The sequence below is a fragment of the Callithrix jacchus genome, chromosome 2 (assembly GCF_049354715.1).
Source record: "Callithrix jacchus isolate 240 chromosome 2, calJac240_pri, whole genome shotgun sequence".
Taxonomy (NCBI): domain Eukaryota; kingdom Metazoa; phylum Chordata; class Mammalia; order Primates; family Cebidae; genus Callithrix; species Callithrix jacchus.
Window position 1 is genome coordinate 72,340,601 of NC_133503.1, and position 26,763 is coordinate 72,367,363.

General features: G+C 57.8%; 1 protein-coding gene and 1 long non-coding RNA gene across 4 annotated transcripts in view; one reads left to right on the forward strand and one right to left on the reverse strand.

Moving 5' to 3' along the window:
- Positions 1-6,039: 6,039 nt before the first annotated feature.
- Positions 6,040-26,763, reverse strand: part of FLT4 (fms related receptor tyrosine kinase 4) — a 40,842-nt gene continuing 20,118 nt past the window's right edge. Inside the window, exons 9-30 of one of the 3 annotated variants that reach the window (XM_078364788.1) lie at positions 25,490-25,644; positions 25,239-25,401; positions 23,631-23,760; positions 22,416-22,524; positions 21,250-21,606; positions 20,843-20,989; positions 20,615-20,746; positions 20,354-20,460; positions 19,917-20,052; positions 19,375-19,479; positions 18,970-19,083; positions 18,706-18,794; positions 18,427-18,577; positions 17,854-17,948; positions 17,325-17,447; positions 16,124-16,235; positions 15,163-15,262; positions 14,658-14,763; positions 13,612-13,760; positions 12,516-12,636; positions 11,575-11,660; positions 6,040-6,754 (exon numbers count right to left, since the gene is read on the reverse strand). In XM_078364788.1, the coding sequence (XP_078220914.1) occupies positions 6,697-6,754; positions 11,575-11,660; positions 12,516-12,636; positions 13,612-13,760; positions 14,658-14,763; positions 15,163-15,262; positions 16,124-16,235; positions 17,325-17,447; positions 17,854-17,948; positions 18,427-18,577; positions 18,706-18,794; positions 18,970-19,083; positions 19,375-19,479; positions 19,917-20,052; positions 20,354-20,460; positions 20,615-20,746; positions 20,843-20,989; positions 21,250-21,606; positions 22,416-22,524; positions 23,631-23,760; positions 25,239-25,401; positions 25,490-25,644 (2,845 nt within the window). In that variant the 3' untranslated portion in view covers positions 6,040-6,696. Of the gene's footprint in view, positions 7,856-11,574; positions 11,661-12,515; positions 12,637-13,611; positions 13,761-14,657; positions 14,764-15,162; positions 15,263-16,123; positions 16,236-17,324; positions 17,448-17,853; positions 17,949-18,426; positions 18,578-18,705; positions 18,795-18,969; positions 19,084-19,374; positions 19,480-19,916; positions 20,053-20,353; positions 20,461-20,614; positions 20,747-20,842; positions 20,990-21,249; positions 21,607-22,415; positions 22,525-23,630; positions 23,761-25,238; positions 25,402-25,489; positions 25,645-26,763 lie in introns of all 3 variants that reach the window. The other 2 variants (XM_035290787.3, XM_078364789.1) reach the window with 2 other exon arrangements.
- On the forward strand, positions 6,895-10,779 carry LOC144581388 (uncharacterized). Its single transcript, XR_013532060.1, has 3 exons — positions 6,895-7,022; positions 7,269-7,321; positions 10,649-10,779. It is a non-coding gene; the product is annotated as an uncharacterized LOC144581388 (long non-coding RNA).

Consider the following 26,763-nt stretch of genomic DNA (forward strand, 5'->3'; position numbering starts at 1 on the left):
TTGCATGATAAATCTGGAGTTTGGTTGTGTTATGTTTTGTTGGTCATCTTGGAAGTAATTTTAATGGGAAATACATTTTCTTTTTAAAAACATTTTAAAATTAACTAATTTTTTGGTGGAGTAAAGACACTGCCTTGCTCTGCTGCCCAGGCTGGTGTTGAACTCCTGAGCTCAAGCAATCCTCCCACCTCAGACTCCCGAGTAGCTGGGACTGGAGGTGTGAGTCCCCACGCTCAGCGAATTTTGATTGTGTTTGTTTGTTTTTTCAGACAGAGTCTCACTCTGTCACCCAGGCTGGAGTGCTGTGACGTGATCTGGGTTCACTGAAGCCTCTGCCTCCTGGGCTCAAGCAATTCTCCCACCTCAGCCTCCCAAGCAGCTGGGGCTACAGGTGTGCACCACTATGTTCAGCTAATTTTGTTTATTTTTTGTAGAGACAAAGTCTCACTATGTTGCCCAGGCTGGTCTTGAACTTCTAGCCTCCAGTGACCCTCTTACCTCAGCCTACCAAAGTGCTGAGATTATCAGTGTGAGCCACCATGCCTGGCTTGATTTATTTTTATTTTTTGTAGAGATGGGGTCTCTCTGTGTTGGCCAAGCTGGTCTCAGAATCCTGGCCTTAAGCAATCCTCCTGCTCCAGACTCCCAAGATGCTGGGATTCCAGGTGTGAGCCACTACGCTTGGCCCATCTTCACCATTTTAAGGGTACAGTCCATTGGCATTAAGTATATTCATAATGTTGTGCAAACATCATCACAATACAATCCATTTTCAGAACTCTTTCCTCTTATAAAACTGAAACTCATCCGGGCATGGTGGCTCAGCACTTTGGGAGGCTGAGAAAGGTGGATCGGGAGGTCAGGAGTTCAAGACCAGCCTGACCAACATGGTGATACCCCCCCCATCTCTACTAAAAATACAAAAAATTAGCTGGGCATGGTGGTGTGTGCCTGTAGTCCCAGTTACTCAGGAGGCTGAGTCAGGAGAATTGCTTGAACCCAGGAGGCAGAGGTAGCAGTGAGCCAAGATTGTGCCACTGCACTCCAGCCGGGCAACAAGAGCGAAACTCCATCTCAAGCAAACAAACAAAGTGAAATGCTGAGCCCATTAAACAACTCCCTCCTCCCCTCCCCCAGCCCCTGGCACCACCATTCTACTTACTGTCTCTGAATTTTGCAACTCCCGGCGTCTCATATGAGTGGAGTCATGCAGTATTTGTCTTTTGTGTCTGGCTCATTTCACTTAGCGTGATATCCTCAAGGTTCATTCATGCCTGCAGAGTTTCCTTTCTTTTTAGGGTAGGATACTACTCCACTGCGTGGCTATGCCACATTTTCTTCACCCATTCATTTCACCTGTGGATGGACACATGGGCCCTTGCATGTTTTAACTGCTGTGAGTCACGTGGCTATAAACTCAGGTGTACAAATGCCTCTTTGAGACCCTGCTGTTGGCTCTTTTTGGTGGCTCCTGAGGTAGAACGGCTGTAGCCTGTGGTACTTGCATGTGTCGTTTGGCGAAGATCTGCTGTCTCTCTCACAGTGGTGGGACCACCCTGTCTTCTCAGCAGCAATGCACAAGGGCCCCAGTGTCTCCACGACCTCATGATGCTTCTTATTCTCCTGAGCAGGATCTGGCAGCCTTGGCCCAAGCAATCACAGTGGGCACATCTTGGGAGCTGACTTTGGGGCCACCTTCCCCCATGCAGCCTGGGGACCAGAGAACACTTTGGGGAAAGATCGGATGATGCAGAGGACAGGAGGAGGGGGAGGTGGTGACCTGTGGGTCCCCAGCAGCATTTGGGATCCTGGCCACTCCCATCGTCCCTTGCACCTACCTCCAGGGATTCTTTGTCTTTAAAATAACCTCCCTCCACCTTCCAGTTCATGGTGATTTGGGTGAATCTGTTCCCATTTCCCACAAGCCTGCAGGGCGGTGACAGACCCTCAATTCGCATGTACCCCAAGATTTCAGATTCCAAAAATACATGCCCCAGTTCCCCAGAGAAGTGTGTCATGGTGTCCCCTGACAGGGCCAAAGGATGTGTGCTCTCCTCTCCCCAGCTGCCACCGTCAAGTCAAACCAGGACTCACCCCAGGCTGGCCCAGTCCCTCACCCCACACTGGCTCTGGAGGCAAAGCCTCTGCAGCAGTTGGGGATCAGGGAGGCTGAGGGTCTGGCCTGCACCCAGACCTGCACAGCTGGGTCAGTGGCTGCCTCTCTATTCATGTCCTGAGGCTGCTGTGACAAGTCACCACATACCTGGTGGCTGAAAACAACACATTTATTCTGCTCACAGTTCTGGAGCCCAGAAGTGCAGTATCGCGGGAGTGAAGGTGAGGCCTCGGCAGGGCTGTTCTTCCTCCAGAGGCTGGAGGTCCCCGTCCACTCCTGGCCTCTCCCTGCTTATGGGGGCTGCCAGGGCCGCTTGGCTGGTGGCTGTAACACTCCAGTCTCTGCCTCCCTGGTCACATGGCCTCCTCTTCTGTGTGTGTGTGTGTGTGTGTGTGTATTTTGAATGTGTGTGCAAGTGAGTGTGTGTGAAGCAGAGCTGACTGTGTGTGAGGGACAGCGAATGACCATGAGAGTGTGTGTGAAGGCGAGTGAGTGTGGGTGTGATTGAGGTTTGAATGTGTGCAGGTGTGTGTGTGTGAATGATGTTAAGTCTGAGTGAGTCTGTGAGGGAGAGAGTGTGGCAGTGAGTGTAGGTGCAGCTGTGCATGTATGTGAATCTGTGTGTTTGAGTGTGGGTGGGTGAGTGAAACCTCTGCTGCTATCTTAAGAGAGTGTGTGTTGTTGCATTTAGGGCTCAGTTGGATAATCCAGGACAGTCCCCTCATCTCACAGTGATGCCCCAGTCAGGCTGCCGAGACTGTCTCTGCTGAGCTTAACATTCCAACGTTCCAGGAGTTGGGGCCTGGAGGGACCTGGGGCCTGCCATGCCCTCCAAGTGCTGCCCTGCCCCTTGTAGGCTAGGCCAGGTGAGGCTTCCAGGGTGGGTGTCAGAGTCCACCTGGCATGGGACAGGGGCGGGGGGCAGTGCCCTTACATCAGCCTGGGCCTTCCCTGCCACTCCTGCCCGCAGCCCCTGCTGGTGCAGGTCGGCCATGACACCGAGAAAACACTTGGCACTGTCCTGAGCGATGTTTGCAGGTCATCTTTTAGGCCAAAACAAACATGCACACCTTGCCCACTCCCACGGAATGCAGGAAGAGCTGGAAGGTAAACAAGCACTTTGTGGCTCTGGGGAAGGGGCCAGATATTGAATCTGGGGCCTATGGAAGGACCTGAGGGCCTTGAAGCAGAGTGCTCAGCCCCTGGGTGCTCCTGCTGGGGGAGCCTAGAAGCTCACGGTGCCTCCGCCCAGCCTGCACTTAGGCAGTGCTTCCACAGACACCTACGGAGGGCTGTCCAGGTGGCAGATGCCCACTCTGATGCCCCCTCATCTCTCTGATGCCCCCCTCTCTCTGATGTCCCCTCACCATCTCTGATGCCCCCCTCTTTCTCTGATGCCCCCTTTCTGATGCCCCACTCTCTGTGATGTCCCCCTCTCTGATGCCCCATGCTCTGTGATGCCCCCTCTCTCTCTGATGCTCATTCTCTGATGCCCCACTCTGTGATGCCCCCTCTCTGATGCTTGACTCTATGTGATGCCCCCCTCTGTGATGCCCCCCTCTGATGCCCCACTTTCTCTCTGAGGCCCACTCTGTGATGCCCCCTCTTTGACATCCCCTCTTTCTCTGGTGTCCTCTCTTCCTAATACCTTGAGTACATAAATTATTAAGCACACTGGTTTGAACTCTAGACACCCATGCCTCACCAATGTGATCACCTGGGCAGGTGAGCCCAGCCCCACCCAGAGCTGGCATTTTGGTGACTGTTCATCACTAGAGTTTTCTGGGGCCCCTTCGTGCCCACCTCTGCTCTCCTGGGACAGTTGGCTGTCACGTGGTGTTGCTGTGGCTGGGCCTTGGTTAGGTTAGCTCTCCATGCTGTAAGGATTTGGGGCTTTGGGAGGAGTCTGTGGTGCTGTTCCAGTAGAAACTGCTCTTCTGTGTCTGGAGCCAATGCCCACAGGTGCTGGACCCCGGCTTGAGGGCCCCTTCCTTACTCCTCTGAGTAAACTTCCCCACCTGAAGGTGGGGACCGATGGGCGACCCTGGTGGCGTCAGCTGGCACCCTGTGTTTTCTGACAGTCCTGGGGCCCTTTTTCAAGGGACCTGTGGGGGCTCCTGGCCATAGCCTGGTCTCGGCCCCCACCCCCGGACAGCACAACATCCAAGTCCCCTCCTGGGGAAGTCCTCCTGTCCAGGGCCACCACAGAAGCCAGCAGCAGAACCCCCTCCATGCTGCCCTGAGCTGCCCCACAAGGATAGGCAGGCTGCTTGGGCTCTGCTGGGGGTGGAGACAGGCTGTCCCAGCAGGGCCTCTGGGCTTTCACTTGTGCCAGTGGGAAGTGGTTTGGTGCGGAGCAGGCTGGGGTGCAGCAAGTCCCGGCAGGCGGGGCCAGAGCAAGGAGTGCTGTTGGGCTCTCCCAGGCACTCTGGCTCACCTGCCAGGTACATGGAGGTGTGGAGCCCTGCCCAGGGTTGCCTCATGCATCCTTGCCAGCACCCTCTCCTCAGCCTCCTTCCTCCTTCCAAGCTGTGAGGCCCCATGGGCCCTGGGGTGCTGGACAGTGTTGTGAGCACATCCTGAGCCCCCTCTGTGGCACTGTCCCCTGGGTCAATATTGATCTGGGTCTCAACCACTTCCTTTTGCCCCTTCCCTGTCCCGGGCCCTCCTACCCACAGGGCCCTGCCTGGGGAGTGGGAGCAGGTGCTGATACAGGCTCAAAGGATGTCACCAGGACCTCATTTTTCTTTACCATCTCTCAGCTCCCATTTTTTAGAGAGTTGTCTTTGGAGTGACAGGCTGGCATCCAGCAGTGACAAACCTGATACTAATTTGGGCTCAGACACAAGTGCTGCTGCCATCCCCAGGGCCCTCCCATGAGGCTTCACCTCACTGCTCTGAGGACCGTGCTGGCCACAGTGGCATCGCCACCTGGGAACTGAGTAGGCCCCAGAGGGCAGGGGAGGCCTGAGTTGGGCAGGCGCAATGGGTGGGCAGTCTGGGGGTCCAGCCTGCACACTAGGGCAGCGATCTCCGCCCCGCCCTTTGATGGGGTCCACTGGGCTCCCCTTGGCAAGGGGTTCCCCCTAGACTGTGCCCCCAGCTCCTCCTGGCCCTGGCCTCCTGGATCCAGGCCGCAGACTGGGTTGCCACCATCCGTGAGTCACCGCCCACTTTCTCTCCTGAGCCCTCAGCTCCACTCCATCCCCAAAGTCTGCTGGGGAAGGCCCCGTCCTGGGGGGCCAGTGTCCTGCTCCAACCTGCGGCCACCACCGCGACAGCTGCTTCCCAGTGAGGAGAGTCCCACAGACCCCACGGGCGAGCGCTAGGCTCTCTGCACTCTCCCGGCAGGGGCCCACCGACCTAAGCCTCGGTCCCAGCTCAGACCTTGCTGGCCCAAGTCCAGGGAGCTACAGAACTAGCGAGGGGCCCTCGCTCATTCACCCCGCAACCTACGCGCCCCTGTCCCGGCACGCCTGTACTCTGCGCCCCGCTCCCGGCACCCCTCCGCGCCTGGCGCCCTGCGTGGACCCGCGGGGGTCCAGACATCCTCGCAGGGCGGCGCGGAGTCAACCGTGGGAACCGGAGGCGGCCTAGCGCTGGGCTGAGCTCCGGGGCTCGGGCAACTTGTGTTTGAGCAGGCGGGGCGGCAGGGCCGAGGTGCTCTATGGACACTACCGGCCTCAGGGAATGCGTGTGCAGTGGCTCAGAAGCCGGCCAGGGCACTCGCGCGGTCCGGGCGGCTGGGAACGAAGCGGGCCTTCGGCGTCCCGCGCCCTCAGCGCCCGCTCACTGGAAACCATGCCCCTTTGCCGCGGTTCCTGGGAACGGAGGGTCCTCCTCGGGCTTCCTGGGACTGATGGGACGCGGAGGAAGATTAAACTCAAAATCTCACGAGACGCTGGAACTTGACTTAGAGTCCATTCAGAGTAACTCACACTGGCATCAGATTTATTATTATCTCTTGTTAAATATTTTCGATCTTTTCTGAGAACATGGTCTACAAGGGCATAGTAGTAGGTTTTCTTCCCGGTACATGCTTGGGTGGGTAGTGAAGAGAAGACAGAGGTGCGCACCGGGGCCGGGCTGGGGCCTCTGCAGAGAACAGCCTCGGACTCACATGCCAGTCCACGTCGGCGATGTGCAGAGAAAGGGGTAACGGGGACGACGAGGATGACGTCACACATGCACTCAATGTATCCCGGAGTAATGCGCACGGTGTGGGAGGAAGGGTCGGACGAGCAAGCCCCTGCTCGCTGTGCGGCGCCTGTCCTGCAAGCGTCTTGTGGGGTGGGCTTGGAGGGTCGGGGTGGTGGTCTCCGTGGTTCTAACGGGGACAAGTGTCTCTCTGGGTGGGCAGTGTGAGCTGGGATAGGGGTCCTGAGCAGAATGGCTCCAGCCTTCGGGGGATCTCTCTGCTGCTCCCCTGGGAGGGTGCCATGCCAGCCAGGGTGATGTCAGCACAGGGACAGGCCAAAAGCAGAGCCTCGAGAACGTCCACTGAGTGCTGGGTGGCACAGGGCAATGCTGGGTGGTCCTTTGTGCCAGCCCCAAGCCTTCCCGTGTGGATCCCACGGTGCTCATCTCTCCGGAGCTGGTTCACAGCTTGGGAGGGGCTGCAGGTGGCAGATCAAGGCTCTGAAGGGAAGAACCAGACCAGCAGCTCCAGACCCAGGTTCCTGGGAGTCTGGGCCAGGTGGGCAGAGCAGGAGGCCTTCTCCAGAGGCGGCATCTGCCCTGCTGGCCCCAGCCTTGGGTAGGGGCAAGAGTCATCTAGATTCAGTATGACTGTCCCTGGGCACCTTCCAGGCTGAATTTGGAAAGCAAATTCTTCACAGCAGCTAAAACAGTCTTGGAAGTTCTGTTGAGAAAGACCTGCTAAATGGCTCTCAACACCCAGGCCCAGGTGTGTGGGCTGCCTCTCTGTTTTGGGTTGGTCATATAGGTGGCCGCCTCAGGGGCCAGTTAGCTGTTTGGTCAGGCCCTCCCTTGTTTTTCTGAAATGGAAACATGGCCCGCTCCTTTCAACTGTGCAGGGGTGGGTAAGGCCAGCCAGCCCCAGGGTAAGAGCAGCTGGTGCATGTGGAGGATGGGGCATTTGGGAGAGCTTGGCTCCAGTCTGCTTTGACCTCCATCACTGTGTGACTTCCAGACCTACAGATTCCTCAGCACAGACCAGGCCACCACCCACTGTGATGAAAGGAGGTAATCAGAGACATTCCCATGGAAGTGCTAGCCCCAGGACCAGCACCTGTGGACGCTGAACTAAATGACATCTGAATCTGGGGGAGGGGCTGGAGTGGCTGGAGGGTGGCCCTGGACAGGCGTGGTGACAGAATTCCAGGAGCCTTAGGCCTGGAGTTCTGCTCTTCCTAGCTGGGAAGCCTGCAGAGAGGGAAGAGGACACTCCCGTGCGGCCAGAGTGAAACCAGATGAGTTCCCAACCTGAGCCTCCAGCCCTCTGCCCACCCCACCAGGCCTGAACCCCCAAGTGCTGGGGTCCAGGGGCAGCACAGAGCAGGGGCCTTGTCCAGTGCTGCTTAGTAGCTGTTGTCTGTGAAGAAGGGCACGCGGGCAGACAGGGAGCAGTGGTCCTCCTCGCTTGGCTCCAATAGTTCCCCATACTCGCTGTTGTAAAACACCTGGCCTCCTTGGGCCCCCTGGTCAGGCTGCCGCCGCCTCCCTTGGGAGTCAGGGTGTGCCCTGGTCACATCCACATTCTGGCCAGGTCCTTTACAACTGCCAAGACAGGGAAGGTGGTGTTAGTAAGAAAAGAAGCCTGGGTGCGGTGGTGCATGCCTATAATCCCCTTACTTTGGGAGCCCGAGGCAGGCAGATAGCTTGAGGCCAGGAGTTAGAGACCAGCCCAGGCAACATGGTGAAACCAAGACTCTTAAAAAAATACAAAAATCAGCCAGGTGTGGTGGTGCATGCTGTGGTCCCAGCTAAGTGAAAGAACTGCTTGAGCCCAGAAGGTGGAGGTTGCAGTGAGCCAAGATTGTGCCACTGAAAAACAAACACACAAAACAAGAGGGAGGGACTGGACCCCTGTAAGGGTCTGATGGAAACCACCAAGGACACAGCGGAGCATAAGACATGTTCAGACTTCGAAAAACACACACAGACTAGACTCTAACAGCAAAGCTGATTGATGTGGTTCAGCACTCACTGGAGCTTTGTCCCTAGCCTGGACACGAGACTGTGAAGAATGTCCAATTCATCCTCTAACCCACTTCTCACGGCCTTGCCCATTTCAGTGAATGGCACCAACATCCCCTCGGCTGCTCAAGCCAAGCACCCTAGGGTTCTCCTTGCTTCCTGCTTGCCCTCACTCTTCTTATCCCATCCATCCAGAAGTCCTGTCCATTCTAACTCCAGAATACATCTGCGCATCTCCATTCCTGGCCCTCCTGCGAAGCCAGCTGCGTCCCTGCCAGCTCTGTGACATCCTCCTGCAGACTGCTCTGCTTCCACTCTGGCCTCCCCGTGGTGGTCCAACCTTCAGGGAGGTCCTTCAAGTTAGACTATGTCATTCTCCCCTGGACACATCCTCCAATGGCTTCCCCTCACTCCATGAAGGAAATCCAAGCTGCTCACCACAGCACAGGAGGTGGTTCCTGCCACTGCTCCCCTCTGTGTGCCTCATCATGCACCATCCTCAGTGCTCGCTTTCTTTGCATTTGTTGAAGGTGTTGATTTATTGTTTGGTGCTTTGCATGGTGCTATTGAAAACTCTTGATCATAAGTTTAAAATATTAGTTCTCTTTTTTTTAAATTTGAGACAGTCTTGCTCTGTTGCCCAGGCTGGAGTACAGTGGCGACTGCAACCTCCACCTCCCGGGTCCAAGCAATTCTCCTGCCTCAACCTCCCAAGTAGCTGAGATTACAGGCGTGTGCCACCATGCCCAGCTAATTTTTTAAATTACTATTTATAGAGAGAGGGTCTCGCTCTATTGCCCAGGCTGGTCTTGAACTCCCAGCCTCAAGTGATCCTCCTGCCTCAGCCTCCCAAGGAGCTGTGATTATAGGTGAGTCACTGCCTGGCCAAATTTCTCTCTTCTTTCTTTCCTGAATTTAGTTGGCTCCCATTTGTATCTTCACATTGTCTATTTCTATTCTGAAAATCTGAATTTCAGAGTCATGGTGCTGCTGCTTGTTTCATTATATGTTAATTCATGTTGGAGCATTTTGTTCGTTTTCCTGTTTCATTTAAACAATTTTCTACTGGGAAGTTTTAAGTCTAATGTTCGGTTTTAATCCTATAACTTTGTATGGCTAGTGCTTTTTGGGGGGTTCATGATTATTCATGTTGGGATTTCCTGCACCAGAAATAGCCACTTATCCTGTGGATGGGATAGGGATTTTGGCAGCATCCTACGTTTCTTCACTCCAAGTGCCACATCAAACCTGTATCTCTGGCATCATCTCAAGTTCCTTTGAGTGCATTCTTCCTTCTGAAGGCTCCGATCACCTGTCTCATCCTGCTACCAGGGGCCAGCCAGTCTCTTACCCAGGAGAGCTGGGCCTTCCACTGGCACCATGCAGCCCCGCTGACTGGTCACAAGCCCAGAGTTTCCTGATTTCCTTTCACCCACAGATGCAGATGAAAAGCCACATCTACAGGCATGGTCTCTGGCATCCTAAGTGGCCACTGAAGGCACTGGATGATGCAAACCAGGAGTGAGGAGGTCACCCACCATGGGGTGAATGCTGACCAGAGGTTAACAGGAGACAGCAAAGGACCAGGCAGATAGATTCCTCATTCTTCTCCTCACAGACCCCCGCTCCATAGCACATTCTCTCCTTGCATCTGTTTGGAGAGCCTTCTGTACGCCAAGCAAATGCACTGGCCAGTGACCTGTGGCACCTTTTCATGGCTCATCATGAACAGAGGACAAAGAACAGTGCCCTCTGCTGCTGCTATAGGGAGGTGCAGTTTCTCAAATGAACAAATCCATCGTGTGTGCTCATCTGTCTTCTGACTTCTGGATACTATCTTGCTTCCTTAGGACCCTTCTCTTCTGGAATTTTCTTCTTCCTCCACCACTAAGCATCTGAGGGTCTGCACTCCCTTCTGGCTTGCTGCACTTTCAGAAGCAAGATGGCTGCCCAATGCCTTGGACTTGACAGGGAACTCTGCTGTCCTCACAGCCCAGTCTCCTCCATCACCCCCTGGTCTGTGTTGCCGCAGCCCCAAGGACCTTGTCACGCTCTCCTTTCACGGGACGGCCCTCATCGACTCTGACACAGGTTCAGCTGTGCTGGTCCTGGTGTTGAGTCCCCAACTCATGCTTACACGGAGTCTGTCTCCTGGTAGAGCCACAGGCATGCGCTGAGTGGCCTTCTTTGATCTCAAGGAGCTATGCTGTTTTTCAAAGGTGTGCAGAGGCATGAATTAAAGTAGCAATCATCCTCTGCTACACCTTTTACTTAATTACCTTGTTTTTTGAATGTCAAAATGCTGTTTGGTAAAGAAAAATTAGCCCAAAACTATTTCCATAAATGTAACCACCATTAATTTTTCAACACTAGGTACTAACAGCAGTCACCTGATGAGCTGGGTGTGGTGACTGGAGCCTGTAATCCCAGTACTCTGGGAGGCTCAGGCAGGCAGATCACTTGAAGCCAGGAGTTCAAGACCAACCTGGACAACGTGGCGAAACCCAGTCTCTACTAAGAATAAAAAAAAAGTTAGCTGGGCATGGTGGGACACATCTATAATCCCAGCTACTCAGGAGACTGAGGCAAGAGAATCGCTTGAACCTGGGAGGCAGAGGTTGCGGTGAGCCGAGATCACGCCACTGCACTCCAGCCTGGGTGACAGAGTGAGACCCTGTCTCAAAAATAAACAAACAAATAAATAAATAAGTTAATCTTTTAAGTAGACACTAAAGTCTTCATTTAATCTATACCCCTAAAAGTTTCAATGTTCAAGTTGGCCAAAACTTTTTTCCCTTGGCTATCATGCTGGGCAAATGGAGTTCACTTTCTATCCAGGTCACCCTCTGGACGGGCATATGTGTGTATTTATTTCTCTGTCCCCAGAATACATCCAAGCCAGTTCAGATGACAGTATCTACCTGGCTTCTATGGCTTCTGGATGAAGTTCAGGGGTTCTGGGGCTGGGGCGCCCTACCCCACCTAGAGAAGAGTGTGTGTGCCCAGGGCATGGTGGGTTACGTGTGGTGTCAGAAAGATGCAGCATCTGAGCTCGGTCAGATGACAGGGAGGTTTCGGGACCAGCACCCAGGTGCTCAGCATGTGATGGCGGGGGGGCTCCTGTGGTGCTGGGTGAGAAGAGGTGTCTCAGAGCTGCTCACCTTGAACATATGAAAAGGTCATAGGGAGCCATGAAAGGTTCCAGGAAGAGGGCTAGGCACACATCCAGGCCCCAGCCTTCCTCTTCTAGGGGAGGGCACTGCCCACGCTGCAGAGCAGGAGGCTCATGAAGCCCTTACCTGAAACCTCTTTCTTGTCTATGCCTGCTCTCGATCTGCTCAAACTCCTCCGAGGCCAGCACCATCCCACTGTCCGTCTGGTTGTCCTGTGTGGAGGACAAGCCAGGCTTTGGGTCCTGCCTGAGGCCCTCCTGCAGGGCAGCCACCCCCAGCCAAGATATGCAGCATGACCTTGCGCCACTGCCGACCTAACACCTGTCCCTGGGAAACTGAGGTGGTAACAAGGCATCCATTCCATCCCAGGGTGAGGGTTGCATGCCCCTGCCATGGAGGGAGACACTGACGTCAGGGGGCTGTGGCTGGCCCGTGGACACCTCATGCTGGGGGACCTCCATGGTGTCTGAGCATGTGCTCAGGGTGTGGTAGAGCTCTGGGAGAACTAGGGAGGGGGCCCAGAACCTGGTAGCTCATAGTTCAAAAAAATGATCAGCTGCCTCCTGGTTTGGGGGCTTTGTTACCCTTTGACTGTGGCTTGGAGTGGTTTTTACTTTGAATCACATGAGAAGGGAGCTGCAATCTTTTTCAGAGTCCCCCAACATCTCCAACTGGCCCTGGAGGCAGGAATCCAGATGCCTGTGCTCTGGCCAAGAGCTCCTAAGGGGTCCCTCTGCCCAGTGCTCACTGACCAGGCCCAGGACCCCTGACCCTGATACCAAGAAGCAGATGTCCTTCCACTGGGGTTTCTTCGCTGCTGAAGAAGAGGGGGCCTTGTGTGGGGGTTATGAGGGCATAGGACAGACAGCAGCAATGAGAGGTGGCATTGCAGGAGGGCCCAAATGTGCCCAAGGCTCTCCCTGGACTTGCACTTTTAAGGGATAGTCTTCTCTGTTAAAAAGCTGCAACTGGTTTCTGCCACTTGCTTAGGAACTCTAGATGCTGCCTCCCCTGAGGCAGCCCCGGTCCTGACCCAAGAGCACAGCCCCACCCTTCCTGTGAAGTACCACAGAGGCTTTGAAGGTTGTTGGGGTCATGGGGAATTCTTCAAATGTCTTCATCCTGGAGGAACCATGGGTCTGAGACCCTCTGGCCAGGCACCCGGGAAAGGACACACAGTTGTAATACCTGTGGGGAGAAATCAGAAGGTGCTAAGGAATTCAACGTTCCTCGAAGCTCTCTCCGCTGTCCCTGTGCCCCCTCTTCTCCTGGGAAGGACCCCCAGCCTGGGGCAGGAGTACGGGGGCCTGGATCTGAGTGCTGGCCGCGGTCCTCCTCCTCGGGCTTGGTCTCAGACACCTGCCCCGCAGCCCCAGCAGCAGGGCCTGGGTGAGCACCCCCACCCTAGGCCGTGCTTCCTCCTGAGTCCACTGCTGAGCTCTGCGATGGGAAGTGAGGGGATACCCAGCCTGGTGTGGCATGGAGCTCCTAGAGAGGATGGGCCACCCTGGGCCAGTAAGACAGCCCCGGGGCTACAAGCCGCCGACTGCCCTGCCCATACATGTGTGCACTAAGGCATGTGTTGCAAGGTTGGTGGAAGGAGCCTGGCCAAATCCAGCCCGCTGTTCTTGTCCCCACAGGCCCGGCCCTGTCCTGTGCTGGGGCAGAGGGACAGGACATAGAGCCTGCATCTCAGCAATGCTGCTGTGAATGTGGCAGCACAGCGTCCTGAGTGTGAACCACCAGGGATAAGAGAACCTGGGCAGAGTTCTGGGAATTAGGCTGCGTTCTCTTCCTGACCATGCCTTGGTGGGAGGCCTTCCCTGCTCCCAAGGACTCTGAGGACTCACCCCGAGACTCATCAGTGATTTAGCCCCTGGGAGGAATCTGGGCCCAAACACAGTCCACTGCACCTCTCCCTGTGAGAAAATGTGCCCTTGATGTTGGGGTGAGGGGACACTGGTGAGTGGACAGAAGGGACTCAGAATAGCATATGGCCAGGTCACATGGCCTTGGAGGGGCCCTGCAGTAGGTCGCTCTGAGTTGGTGCACACTTGTCTCTGAAGTCTCACAGTTTGCTTTTCCCCGATGGCGCAGAGGATAAAATGCACCCTGTCCACATGGCTTTCTCCCGCCCCATTCCCAGACCGGAGGACAGCTGACCTGGCAGCCAGGCTGTGGTGCTGCAGGCTTGGCGGGCTGTCCTCAGCGTCAGCCTGGGTGATATGTAGGGCCGTGGTGGATGCCTGTGAGAAGCTGCCCTCTTCTGAGCTCTGAGAGCCTCGAGGGGCCATGTGACCCTCCTCCTCTTCCTGGCGGGAACAGGAGAGGCAGCCAAACCAGGAACCACCAGGTACTGCCCTTAGTGTTCGCCCCTGCACTGGGGACTGCTTGCGCTCCTGACCCCTGAAATACGGTCCTAACAGGCACGTGAGCACTCCAAGGAGGAAACAAGCTCACGCCAGAAGCCAGCACACATCAGCCATCAAGGCAGGGGAGGGGCCATAGCAGTAGGCTGCTGGCTATACCAGCCTCTCTAAATTTTCCAAACAGCCCTTCCAGGTACCTCATTTATGGATGAGGCAGGTGGGGCATGCCAGGGCTCAGCTGGATCCTCCTTCAAGGCCTCCTTGAGGCCTGCAGCCTCAAGAACTAGGGCCAGCACTTCCCACCTTCTTCTTTGGATGGAACCAGACCCAAAGCACCCATCTCAGTCCCTAAGGTCTGGGCAACAGGTCACTCCCTGGTCCTTCCTTCAGGCCCCACCTTGAGTTGGGTCACAAGCTGGCTCCATCCCCCACCCTGGAGGAGCACCAGGTGGGGAGGGAGATGTCGGGACACACAGATCAAGGTCCATGTGCTCAGTGAAGCTGGGGACAGAATGGGCACCAGGTGAAGGAATGCCTCATGATGATGCCAGGGAGACAGGACTCCCTCACAGGCTAGTGGGGACCAGCCTGGGATTCCCCTTGGGCAGGGACAGGCTCTGACCATTCACACAGCATCTGGAGCAGACACCGTGGGTGTGTGCTCAATAGAAAGAGGCAAGGGTGTGGAAAGGAGGTGTGGGTAGGGGCCCAGGACCACACACCCTAGCCTAGCAGCTGAGAGGTGGGCAGAGCCTAGAGGGGCTTAGAGAGGAAGCTGGGGCCAGAGACACAGGGCAGGGGCCAAAGGCCACAGTAAGACAGGATTAGGAAGGGGCTCACTTGCAGGTCCCCGCCCTGGAGCAGGTCCCCCAGAATCTCCACCAGCTCCGAGAATGCAGGTCTCGCCTTGGGTTCTCCAGACCAGCAGTTCAGCATGACACGGCGTCTGCAGGGGTCAAGCGGGCTGCTGGACTGCGTGCACCCCATGCCACCCCTGCACCTTCAGCTCCCCAGCCTTCCTGGACCCTCCCACCCACTCTGCCCTCCTCCTGACACAGCCCCCACCTTTGTCCACCTGTCCTGGCTCTTCCTTCAAGTGTTAGTGCAGCGTCCCCTCCCAGTGATGATTTCCCTGAACATGCGGCTCTGTCTGTTCCTACAGCACCTGGCCTCCCTGCTTAATGCCCATTGCAGTTATGCTACAGACTACCTGTGCGTCTTGAGGGTGGTGTCCAGGCCTGTCCTGCTGGCCCTGGCTTCCCTGATGCCACCTTCTTACGGCCACAACCCCCACAGCCCCCGGGCTTGCTGCCCCTAACACCTTCAGGGCTACAGGGAGGCTCACATGGCGGGAGTGGCCAGCTCCGGGGCCCTCATCCTCGTGCCGTCTCTCAGCCGCTGGCAGAACTCCTCATTGATCTGCACTCCAGGGTATGGGGAGGCCCCTGACAAGGAGAAGAGGAGTTGGGTGGGGAGCAAGCCACCCACTGCTCAGCCCAGCCCCCCAAGTCACTCCGTCCTGTCCCTTCCCCCATCCCTGTGGTGGGGTGGAGACGGCTCACCCGACTGTGCTCTACCTGGGGACCTGGGCAAGTCACCGCCCTCCCAGCTCTAGTTCTTCATTTGGTCAAGCTGCCTGCTTGCTAGAGGTGCCAAGTGCATCCACGCATTGGTGACACGGTAGATATCATGGTTACTGGATCATCAGCGGCGGGGGAGCCGCCTGCAGTGCTTCAAGGAAGCCTCTCTTGCTTCTCCTGATGCTCCCCCTAACCCCTGCTGCCCCCTGTCCTGGACTGCTGAACTCGCTCCCTGGGCCCCTCTGGCTTACCCAAGCTCCCACGCCTCCCATACTCTTCCTGCTCCTTTAGTTTCCATAGTAGTATGTATCACTGTTGCCACTTGGTGACATTTTAACTTATTCAGGATCATTGCCCTACTCCAGCCTGGGGACTTCATGTTTGCAGTGGGTCCTGAGTTCCCATGTGGGACTCATGTAGTAGGCATGCCCACTGACTGAGCCCTGAGGTCCCACTGGGACTCACATGCACAGGCTCAGCCCTGGCACACGCTTCAGCTTGCACTCCCCTCAAGAGGGTGGCCCACATTGGAGGCAAAGTCCTCTTGGAGGTTGGGCCAAGCTGGGGAGGGATGGGCGGCTCTTGGTGGCCCACAAACCACCTGCTTCAGAATGATCTGGCACACACCTCCAGGTGCCCAGTCCCTTGCTCCGGGAGGGCTGGTCGTATAACCTGGAGCCGGCAACCTTGCCTCCTCTCCCCACCAGCACCCCATCCCGCACTCACCCAGAGAGAAGATCTCCCAGAGCAGCACCCCAAAGGACCACACGTCACTCTGCGTGGTGTACACCTTGTCAAAGATGCTTTCAGGGGCCATCCACTTCAGGGGCAGCCGGGCCTGGGGAGGTGGAGGGAAGAATGTCTCGCATGGATGGGAAGAGAGGGCTGAGGCCAGGAGCTCTGGCACCCCCTTTGCAGGGCCCGCTGCCTGGATTGAAGGTGTCTCCCTGCTTCTGTTCTCCTGGGCCTGTCTGGGCCCCTCTCTTCTCCCAAGCTCTCTGGGAGGGGTATTGGGGTAGATGGCATGCCTTCTTCCAGCCCTAGACCCCCAGCCCAGCCTCCTGATAAAACTCATCCCTGCATATCCTCACCGTCTCCCCTGACAGGCACACTCTATCCACTCATTGTTCCCACCCTAGAAGCCCAGCCATCACTCCTGACACCTTCCTTTCTGGGCTCCTGATGCCTATCTTTGCCACTGGCTGTCTCTCTCCTCCTCATGGCCTCCAACCTGGGAGCCCAGATGGCCAGGGCCCTTCTGGACTGGCCTCTATCTCCCCCCAGCACCCCCACTCCCTTCTCATCCCAGTTTATGCCATCAGGGTGATTTCTGTAAATGCACACCTGACTCTTCCCTCCAACCAATGGCCACACTGGGCTGGATGGCCCATCATGCCTAGGCCCTGGGCCCATTCTGCTCCCCACCTCCTTGACACTCTTCCTGACTCTCCTAGGGGCAGAACCCTAACCCACCCTGGAGGCTCATCCAGGCACCTGCTACCCTGCCTCAGCTCCACTCAGAGACACACTCCGCCTCCTGAGTTCCACATACTGCACCAAGCTGGTCCATCTCCAGGACAGGCGCCACACAACGCCTTGCACACACAGGCCCCACAGGGCAGGCCCCGGGAGTCAGGGCCCACTGCATGGACCAAGACACTGGGCAAAGTGCAAGTTCCAGTTGGAGAACTGGGCCCCACTTGTCAACTCCTGTCTCCACTTCCTTGCCTCAGGATGCCTAAATATGGGGGGCCCTAGGGTCCCCTGGGAACAGGGAGTGAGTGCCCCAGCAGCTGGGCAGGTGGATGGCCAACCAAGGAGGTCACGCCACCCTGTGCCAGCATTCCCTCTCCTGGACAGGCAGTATGTGGTAGCACTCCCTTCCCTAGTCGGCCCCACATGCCCTCTCCTGGATGGCTGCACTCACACTGCCCTTGCGGACGTAGTCAGGGTCTTTGTAGATGTCCCGGGCAAGGCCAAAGTCACAGATCTTTACCACGTCGCTTTCTGACAGCAGAATGTTCCGAGCAGCCAGGTCTCTGTGGATGCACTGGGGTGCAGGAAGGCGGAAGGAGGGCTGTCAGTGCAGGCCCCTGGGGTAACAACCATACCTGAAGCTCCAGGGTGCCCAAGCAGTGGGGACTCTTGGGGTGCCCTGCCTGAACTATGCTCCTTTGAGGAAAGATTTCTGTCCATCTCTAGGACTCATCATGGAGAGGGCTTGTGGAATTGTGGGGACAGCACAGAAAATTGTAGAATCAGAGTCTGCCGCTGAGCAGCCAAGAGGCCTTGGGAGGTCAACTCCATGCTTGGGGCAGAGTTTCTGCCTCTACAAAGTAAGAGAGACACTAACGGACCACAGAGCCTTTGCAGGGTGAAGTCAGAACCAAGCACATCTTGGCATCTGGTGGGGTTGCACCCTTTCCCCCTCTGAAGGGCCTTCCAGGGAAGCTCACCTTTCGGGAAGCCAGGAACTCCATCCCTCTGGCCACCTGGAAGCTGTAACAGACAAGGTCTTCCATGGTCAGCGGGCTCAGCCACAGGTCCTCAGCTGCACAGTGGAGCAAGGTGGGCTCAGGAGGCGCCTCTTCCATGGCCTCCATCTACTCAGCCCCAGAGAACGAACGATTCTTTGCCCAACCCTGACTTTGTCCCTGCCACTGCTAACAAGCCACTGCTAACAAGCGTGTCAGCCCCTCTCCTGCCCCTCAGCCTCTGAGACATGCAGGTCCTACTCCCAGAGCAATAAATCCTGTTGTCGGGGCTTGGCACCTGCTGCTTGGCCCTGGACTGCCTGCCTGGTCTGCAGGGCAATTTCCTATTCATCCTGTAGTGATCAAGCCAATCATAAAACACTGGCATGGAAATTGTCCCCAAAACGTCTTCCCTTCCTAAGGCAGAACCCACTCCACGCTCCCCCATGAAAGCCCCCACCGAGGGCCCCAGGCTGGGTTATCCTAGGGTGCCTGATCATGGGATATAACCGGGCTTGTCAGGCACTGGGAAAGGGGAATAAGCCAGGCTCTAACCTTCTCCGTCTGGAGAAGCCTGCCCTGCTCCGCCCTTGCCCGTTAGGAACCGTGGAAGGAGGGCCCTGTCGCTGGTCCCTGGCCTCCTCCGATCCGCCCTGGCGCCCTCCACCGTGGCGCGGAAGCGTCTGCGCTGCTCCGGGGACTTCTCCTGCGGATGCATGAAGCTAGTTCGAGGGCGCCGCGTCGTCCACGGCAGAGGCGCCTCCATTTCTCTGCCGCCCGCGGCGCCCCGCAGGCTTAGGAGCAGAGCTCACGCCCCGGCGGCCGCCCACTCACTGCACAGGGGCTGAAGGTCTCCCGCTTGGCGCGCAAGAAGTTGGAGAGGTTGCCGTACTTGCAGTACTCCACGATCACCATGAGGGGGCCTGCGGCGGGACAGGGCAGGGGCCGTGCGTTCGGGACACTAGACGCACTGAAGGCATGCTCCGCCCTCGCACCCGCGCCAACTGGCGCCTCCCAGTCCCGGCCCTGCGCCCCTCTCTCCCGGACCACCCAGCCCCACTAGGCCTCGCCGTCCCCATGGGCCGCCCCGCTTCGTACCGTTGGGCTTGGTGCACGCCCCCAGGAGGTTGACCACGTTGAGGTGGTTGCCGATGTGAATTAGGATCTTCAGCTCCGACATCAGCGCACGGTGCTCGCTGGCTGTGGCGCCCTCTGGAGGAGACAAAGGCCTGACATCCGCCCCAATCCCGGTACGTCCCCCTCCCCTGCCACTGGCTGCTTAGCTAAGGCACAGTCAGCGCTTTTGAGAGGGGGAGGGGTGCACAGGGACGGAGGCAGGGGTTAAGGTGGTAGCCTGGCTCTGACTCCCGCAGCCTCCCTGTAGAACCATGGATGAGACTGGCTTCCAGTCTGATTCCCCTCTTGAGTTGCCGTCCCACCGGCCCACCCAGAGCTGCTGCTCCTGGCCAGCTAGGCTACCTCCTCCGCCCGCTGACCCCACACCTTTCAGCATTTTCACGGCCACGGTGTCACAGCTGCTGCCCTTGTTGATGCCGAAAGCGGAGGCTTCCACCACCTTCCCGAAGGCGCCGTGGCCGAGCACTCTCCCTGTAGGGGCAGGGAGCCAGTTGCAGGTGAGCTGTATGGTGTGAGGGTAGAGAAAGGTGGGCGGCAGGGGCGCCCCGTCCAGAGGTCCGAGAGGACAGGCTCGGCAGCAGGAGGAACGTGGGGAGCCTCTCTGCCAAACAGGAAGAGTGTGGGAGCCACAGCGGGAAGAGAGGGAGAGAGGTGGACAGGAAGCCAAGCATCCTCTTGAGCAAGGTGTGACAGATCCACCTTGCTCAGGGTGGCAGCAGGTGACCTCGGGGAGCCTAGGAACTGGGAACCTTGGCTAAGGTTCTGGGTACCCAGGCCCAGAGGGACAGGTCAGGCCAGGCGGGCCTTCCTGGCACAAGTTTTGAGAATGGAGGGGTTCAGGCACTCCAGCCTGCAGCAGGTGGGTGGGGCAGGAGGTGAGGGTGGGGAAGGCTGGGTGCTGGCCTCACCCAGGTGCAGTCGTTCTCGGGGAAACTCCCACTGGCTGGCGTCATAGGACAGGTATTCGCATTGCTCCTCCAGAGGCACTTCTCCGGGATCCATGATGATGGACAGGTAGCCAGTTTTGATGTCTGCATGGGCCGGCTGTGGGGGCAGGACAGGGAGGAGTGGATCAGCTTATTGATTCCACCACACCACTGTGGCTTGGGCAGAACTTTGCCCAAGACAGATGGCATTTCCTGCTGGGCTCTCAGTCAAGGAGGGGGCAGAGTAAGAGGTGGACAACCTCTGTGGGGATAGAGTCCGGGGTGAAGGACTGGGTGGCTTCCCAGGAGACAAGGCTGCCAGGTGAACTAGGGCGGACACCTTCTTCTTTATTTTAAGGGTAGCTAGCAGGGGGAAGGCCTGACAGAGACCCTGTCAGGAGCAGGGAAGGGGCACTCACCCTCCTCATGTTACAGAAGATGAGGAGGAGGAGGACCCAGAAGAAGACCGCGATGACCCCGGTACCAATAAGGATCACGATCTCCATGTTACCTTTATCCTCGGAGCCTGTGTGGGCAGAAAGGGGCTGGCATGTGTGTGTGGAAGAGGGTGCACCTGCAGGCAGTGCCCCTTCTGGTGGGCATGACTTGCCCGAGGTGGCCACAAGAAGGTGCTAATTGGGGGCGGGAAGGGGGTTGAGAGGTGCAGGCTGAGGCCGGACCTTCCACAGCCACACTGGCTGAGGAGTTGACACAGCCCTTGGCGTTGCACACGCTGCACAGATAGTGTCCTGCGTCTTCCTCGCGCACACGCTGGATGCTCAGCTTCTGGTTGGAGTCCGCCAAGTCGACTCCTGCAGGGGTGGGGTGGAGGGGCGGGTCCACCTGGGTTTGGGGTCCTTGGCGTTGCGGGCCTCCGGACCACCCTTCGCCTGGGCCACCCTCCCTACCAGACTTTTCTTCCAGTAGCCTCTCATCTTTGTACCACATAATGCTGGGCACGTGTGCTCCGGCCACCAAACACTGCATCTCCAGGGAGTCACTCACGTTCACCAGGAGGTCTGTCAAGTTCTGCGTGAGTCGAGGGGCTTCCAGAGCTGGGGGCAGGGGTCGAGAGGGAGCTAAGTGGAGCTGCACTTAGCAGGAGGGCCCTCTCTGGTCTGGAAGCAGAGGTAGGGAAGGATCCCTGGAAGCCTGACTAAGGGTTTGTGCGAGGGGCAGGAGGCAGATAGTCAGGAGAGGGTGTTCCTGCAGACCAGGGCTATGAATAGACCTCCCAGGGGTGCGCTCTGCCACAGCAAAGTCACAGGCAGCCACAGCTAGAAGAGAGCACAGTCCTCCCCGCGGCCAGCCTCACCTTGCACTGACAGGTACTTCTTGTGGCAGTGCTTGTCGTGGTTGCGCCGGTCTTGCACCTCGCACACATAGTGGCCCTCATGCTCGGGTGCCACGCGGGGGATGCTCAGGTTGAGCGTGGCATGGCCTGGCGCCACCTCCTCCAGGCTGGCGGCCAGGGGGGTGGCGAACAGGTGCACGTTCTTGCAGTCGAGCAGCAGTGGGTTCCCATGCGCATCGTGCAGTGTGGACAGGTTGAGGCGGTACCAGCGCAGATGCTCGTACTTGTAGCTGTCAGCTTGGCAGCTCAGGAGCACAGGCTGGCCCTCTAGCAGCTCCTCAGATGGTTTGGATTCAATGCTGAAGCCGTCGGGAATGGCTGTGGAGGGAGGAGGAAGCCTGGTGACATTGCTCACCCATCCACCTGCTGCGGTGGGCTCTCTGAGTCAGTCCTGGGGTCTCCTCCTGCCTCCCTCCTTCTCTTTCTCTCCTGGAGGAGCCCCAGCTGGACTGCTTGCCCCCACCCCTCCCAGAAATCCAGGTCATCTAGAGTTCCTTGTCACCACTCAGTGGGACTTCACTCCTCATTCTCTCTTGAAGCTTGCCACATCCCACCCCGTGCTCAGCTTGAAACAGTGTCTTCACTGGCTTTTGCCAGTGCCATACGCCCATTTTCCTTTGTCTGTGGTCACTTCTGGTCAGTCTCCTGTGGCCTTCCCAGCCACCAGGTGTTCTCTTGGGCTCCATCTCTCTGCTGGCACCCTGATCTACATTCTGGGACCCATTGATGTCTGCTCCTGGGCTCGGCTCTCCTGAGGTCACTAGCACATTTGATAATCTGAGTAAACCACAGACCTTCTACCCAGGGCAAAATTTACAGGTGAGGCACAAGGTCCCAGGACTTGGGAAAGTGGGGGGTAGGAGTAAGGATAGCTAGGAGGAGCTGCAGTGAGCCAAGGGCAGCCTGGGGAAGGAGCCTCAGGACTGGGGACAGATAATGCCATTCCATCGCAGTGCACCAGCACCCAGGCCCTATGCGGGTGTCCCTCAAAGCTATTTTTCCTTCCCACAACTGGTGGGCCTTGGATCTCTCCTGGGTGCCCCATGGACCCCAGAAACTCAATGAGCCCAAACCTGCCCCCTCCTGACCCTGTACCCAGGCCTGCCCACCCTGGTCTGGTCACTCACTGGTCACATAGAAGTAGATGAGCCGCTCGTCCTGGCCCACCTTGTTGGAGACCACACACTTGTACATGGCGGACACATTGGCATTCTGGATCACCAGCTTGCTCACGGTCTGGGAGAGCACAGGCACAGGGATCCATTTCCTGCTCAAGTTCTTCCAACCTGGGGCCTCCCTTTCTGCAAGAAGGTCGCTGTGCCCACAAGTTGGGGGGAAACTGAGGCTTTGGGCTGGAGAAGACTAAAACTCACAGGACCAGGGATGGCGAGGCAGGGAAGAGAAGGCCCCTGGGCAGCAGTGAGAGGCAGCTGCCCGGAGGAGTCAAGGGACAGTGTATGGACTGCTGGCATAGACTGTGGTAATGTCAGAGGGTTAGCCTTTGGCAGGACCAGAGAGACCTCTGGCTGTGGCTGGGCTCAGTCTGTGGCTACATTGAGGGGGCACCAGGGTGAGCCCAAGCCAGGCTTAGAATTCAGGCTCTGGTCACAGCAAAGGCCAGTCACTTCTGGATGGGGTCAGACCCGATCCAGTCTCTGCTTGCTGAGATCCTCATGAGATGGCCTCCTCAGCCCAAGCCTGTCCACAACAGCTCTCCCTAGGCTCAGGGTGACTGCGAGGGGTGGGGATGGCTCCCAGAAGGACCGAGGCCTCAGGGAGTAGAAAACCTGAGATACAGGGTAGGAGAGAGGGCCCCAGGCCCTGCCTATCATCCATAGACCCCCACCCCCACCCCACCCCCAGCCGGGCACTTCCTGTCCAGGACTGGAACAGGAAGAGGCTCTGGAGGTGTGTAGGAAAACAGGAAGTGACTGTAGGAAGTAGGTGCCTTTGTTCAGTACCCCCCTTCTCGGCGTTGCCCCCAGGCTGCGCCAGGGGCTCAGCAGCCCTCTGTGCAGACCTCGTCAGTCTCTAGCCCCGTCCCCTCCTGGCCCTGGAGCCTGTGGGCCGCAGGGGCTCATGCCTGGCCAGGTGGCCTTGGATATTAGCTTCCTTGTCTGGGAAGTCGCTGGAGGTCCGCCCTCCATCACAAAGCTGGAGGCTGGCCCTCTGACCTTTCTGCAGGCAGGGTGGCTGAAGCCTGAGGACTGCAGGAAGGCTACTCACTCTCGGCCGCCCTGCCCAGCACTCTGGAAGCCAGGTGGAAATCAGAGGACAGGAGTAGCCTCTCTCTCCTCCCTTCTCCTTCTCCCTGGGCACTCAGTGGCATAGCTGGTCTGTACCTTATTCTTCCCCTCCACAAACTCGGTCCAAGTGTCCAGGCTCTCGATGGGGTTCACAGCGTCCTGCGTGGTCACTTCCTTCCAGTCGCTGCACTGTGGCATGAGGTCTTGCTGCCGCCGCCGCCGCTGGCTGCCAGGACCAGAAGAGGCAAGGGCAGGTCAGGGATACATGCAGGATACAAGCCCTTGTCATATTCAGTCACCTTCTCATACTGGGTAGTGGGCGAGGCTGGCCCTCGGGCCTGGATGAAGGAGATGGGGAGGGGGCCTTGTTTCTGGAGGGCTGTCCCCTACCCTTCAGGCTCAGGGTCTAGCAACCCATCCTACCAGGCTGCCGACACCACCTTCCTGTGCCCACTGTCCCCCACGCCTATGTGCACGCTGTCCCGCTGTCCCCCATGCACATGTGCACAGCTGTCCTGCTTCTCTGTGCTCCTTCCTGCAGAGGCCAACAGGGACCTGCCCACATGGCTGCAGGGGCAGCACAGGCCCATTTTGCCCCAGGAGGCGTCTCTGCCCAGCCTCTCCCTCTCTCCCACTTTGGGGGCTGCGGCCTCTCTATGGGCTGGGTGTGCATCCCCAGCAACCTTGGCCTCCTGCCAGGATTGGGGGGGGTGGTCTCAGGGTCCCGAGGGAGGCTCCTGTCTTCCCCTGTGGAGGAGCCAAGCAGGGACACCCCAAGGGCTCCATCACTTGGCACAGAGCATAAAGGTGGCACACCCACAGGGAAGGACATTTGGAGGTACTGGCAGTGAGCTGCAGGCCACGTGATCTAGAATACCTATGAACCTTGGACATCTGGTGCTGACTCAGGCCACCCTTACTGACCACACCACAACCACAGCCTGTGGGGTTGCCCTCATCACCTGCCTAGGTTCCCAGCTCCCACTCCTCCCAGCTCGACACCAGGATCTCTTGCTAAAAGGCAAACCTGAGCCATGTCTCCACTGTTCAACACCCTTTGCTGGCTCCCTAGTGCCTTCAAGCCCTGTCTACCCTCATCCCCTGCTTCTTTGTGTCCTGTGATGCCTGTCTGTCCTGTTGGCATCCTGCTCAGTGGAAGGGAACATGGCTCAGCAGGTGGGTGGGTTCTGTTGCTTACAGCTGTGACCCTGGGAAAGCCACCTCCCTTCTCTGACCCTGTTTTCCTGACTATAAGTGGGTGATGTGACTGCTGCACAGATGAGTTGGGACATGTGAGCATGTGTGGTGGGCCATGGGGCTCAGTGCAACCATCCCAGGGGCTCAGATAACACCCTTGAAGGCCCCTGCCTCGCCAGAGGTGTCCTGCTGGGTGCTCAGAGGCACATGCTTCCATCTCCCTCCAGATGATGCAATTACGTGTCCAGAGGTCTTCACTCCAGGGAGGTGGGTGGGGCGGGACCCATCCTGTGTCCAGCCTGACCAGCTGGTGGAGGACTAGTGTAAGGGAGGCTCTGAGCCTCAGTCAGTGAGGCGAGCCCAGGGATTGGCTATAGCTGAAGGTAGGGTTCAACTTCAGGGCCCCGGGGAGGCATACAGGGAAGGCCTGGGCTGGAAAGGGGGTTCCTGACGGCTGAGGTTGGGGGTTGCAGCTGTGCAGAGGGCCTGGGCTAGAGTTGTACTCACAGACTGCGCTGGGCAAACATCTTGCAGGGTGTCCAGGGCCGCCAGTGCCACTGCACACTGAGAGGCGGGGGCACCCCGTAGGCCGTGCAGGTGAGGGCCTGGCGGCTGTGGCGAGAGTAGATGCTTGGGGAGGAAGCCTCCTTCTCATGTATGTGGGGGGGCACTGAGGGCACAGCAGATGGCCGGTCAGCTGGCCCCCAAAGCCATGCCACCCACCCATGTGCTCTCCCATCCCTGGTCCCTGGCCGTACCATTCACCACCAGCTCCAGGCTGACGTTGCACCTCAGGCCAGCAGCGGAGTTCCACAAGGCGAGGGTGTAGATGCCCATGCTGGCCTCTGTCACCTCCTTGAGCACCAGGGCATGTGGACTGTGGCGCCCAGACACCACCTTTCCATCCTTGTACCTGACCAGGGAAGGGTGGTCAGGGCCCATACCAATCCCACCTCAGCCCCCGACTAGAATACACTGTCAGGAGGAGGGGTGGCTGGCAGAGTACAGTGGGGACTTGGGGGATACTGGTCTGCAAAGGGACAGCCTAAGTCCTTGGAGATGGTCTCCAGGCCGCATTGGCCAGGTTTGACAACCCTGTCAGGTGGCCGGCTCAGGAGCATCGGTCACTGAGGTGTGCAGTAGCACCTCTTGCCTTGCCACAAAGCCTCTGTGGTCTCTCCACAAGTAGGGAGATGAGCACATCACTGCTGGGGCAGCTGTCTTCTCTCCCCCGATCTGTGGCTGCAGACAGCCTTCTTTGGCCAGGCTTGCCCAGCCCAACCCAGGAGGGTCCTGCACACCTCTGGCTCCTCCACCCAGCTGGGCATGGCCTGGAGACCTTGTCAGCTTCCTTACAGACATCTGAAGGAATGGAGGTGCAGTCCCTGCAAGCAGTCTAGCTCCTTGCTGTGTGTGGGCCCCTCTAGACACATGGGCTTCTTGCGGCCCACCCTCTGCCCTAAGGCCTTGTTCTCACTGCCTGCCTCGCCTGGACACTCATTTCTGTAGCCAGGAATCTGCAGGGTTCCCTGCCTCCTTCATTTGGGTGGGGGTGTGCTGCCTTCCTGCCTGTTCTATGCCGTGGCCTGGCCCTGCCTTGCTGTGTCTGTTGACCGCCCATCTTCCCCCTGGGCTGGGAGTCCCTCAAGGGAAGGGCTGCCTCCTGTAGAGTTTCAGCCAGCTCCCTACATGTCTGCTGCACATGTGAGGAAGCAGATGCCTCAGCCCCAGAGGGTATGCTGGGACTCCCTCAGGCACCTGCCTCTGTGGCCTGGACTCTGTATGGAGATGCTTTCCTTTGGACAGGTGTCTACCCTGGTGCTGGGTATGGCAGGCCAGAGAGACACTGCAGTGTGGTGCAGGAGAGGCATGTTCCTCAGGCAGAGACCAAGAAGAGAAGGGGATACAGGGATCCATTCTCAACTGGGACACCACAGCGGGGACCACCTGCCTGGCCTGGGGTCACAGCATGAGGCAGGGCATGACAGGGGCGGAACTGAGGTGGTGCTGTCTCTGTGGCTCTCGTCCTGAG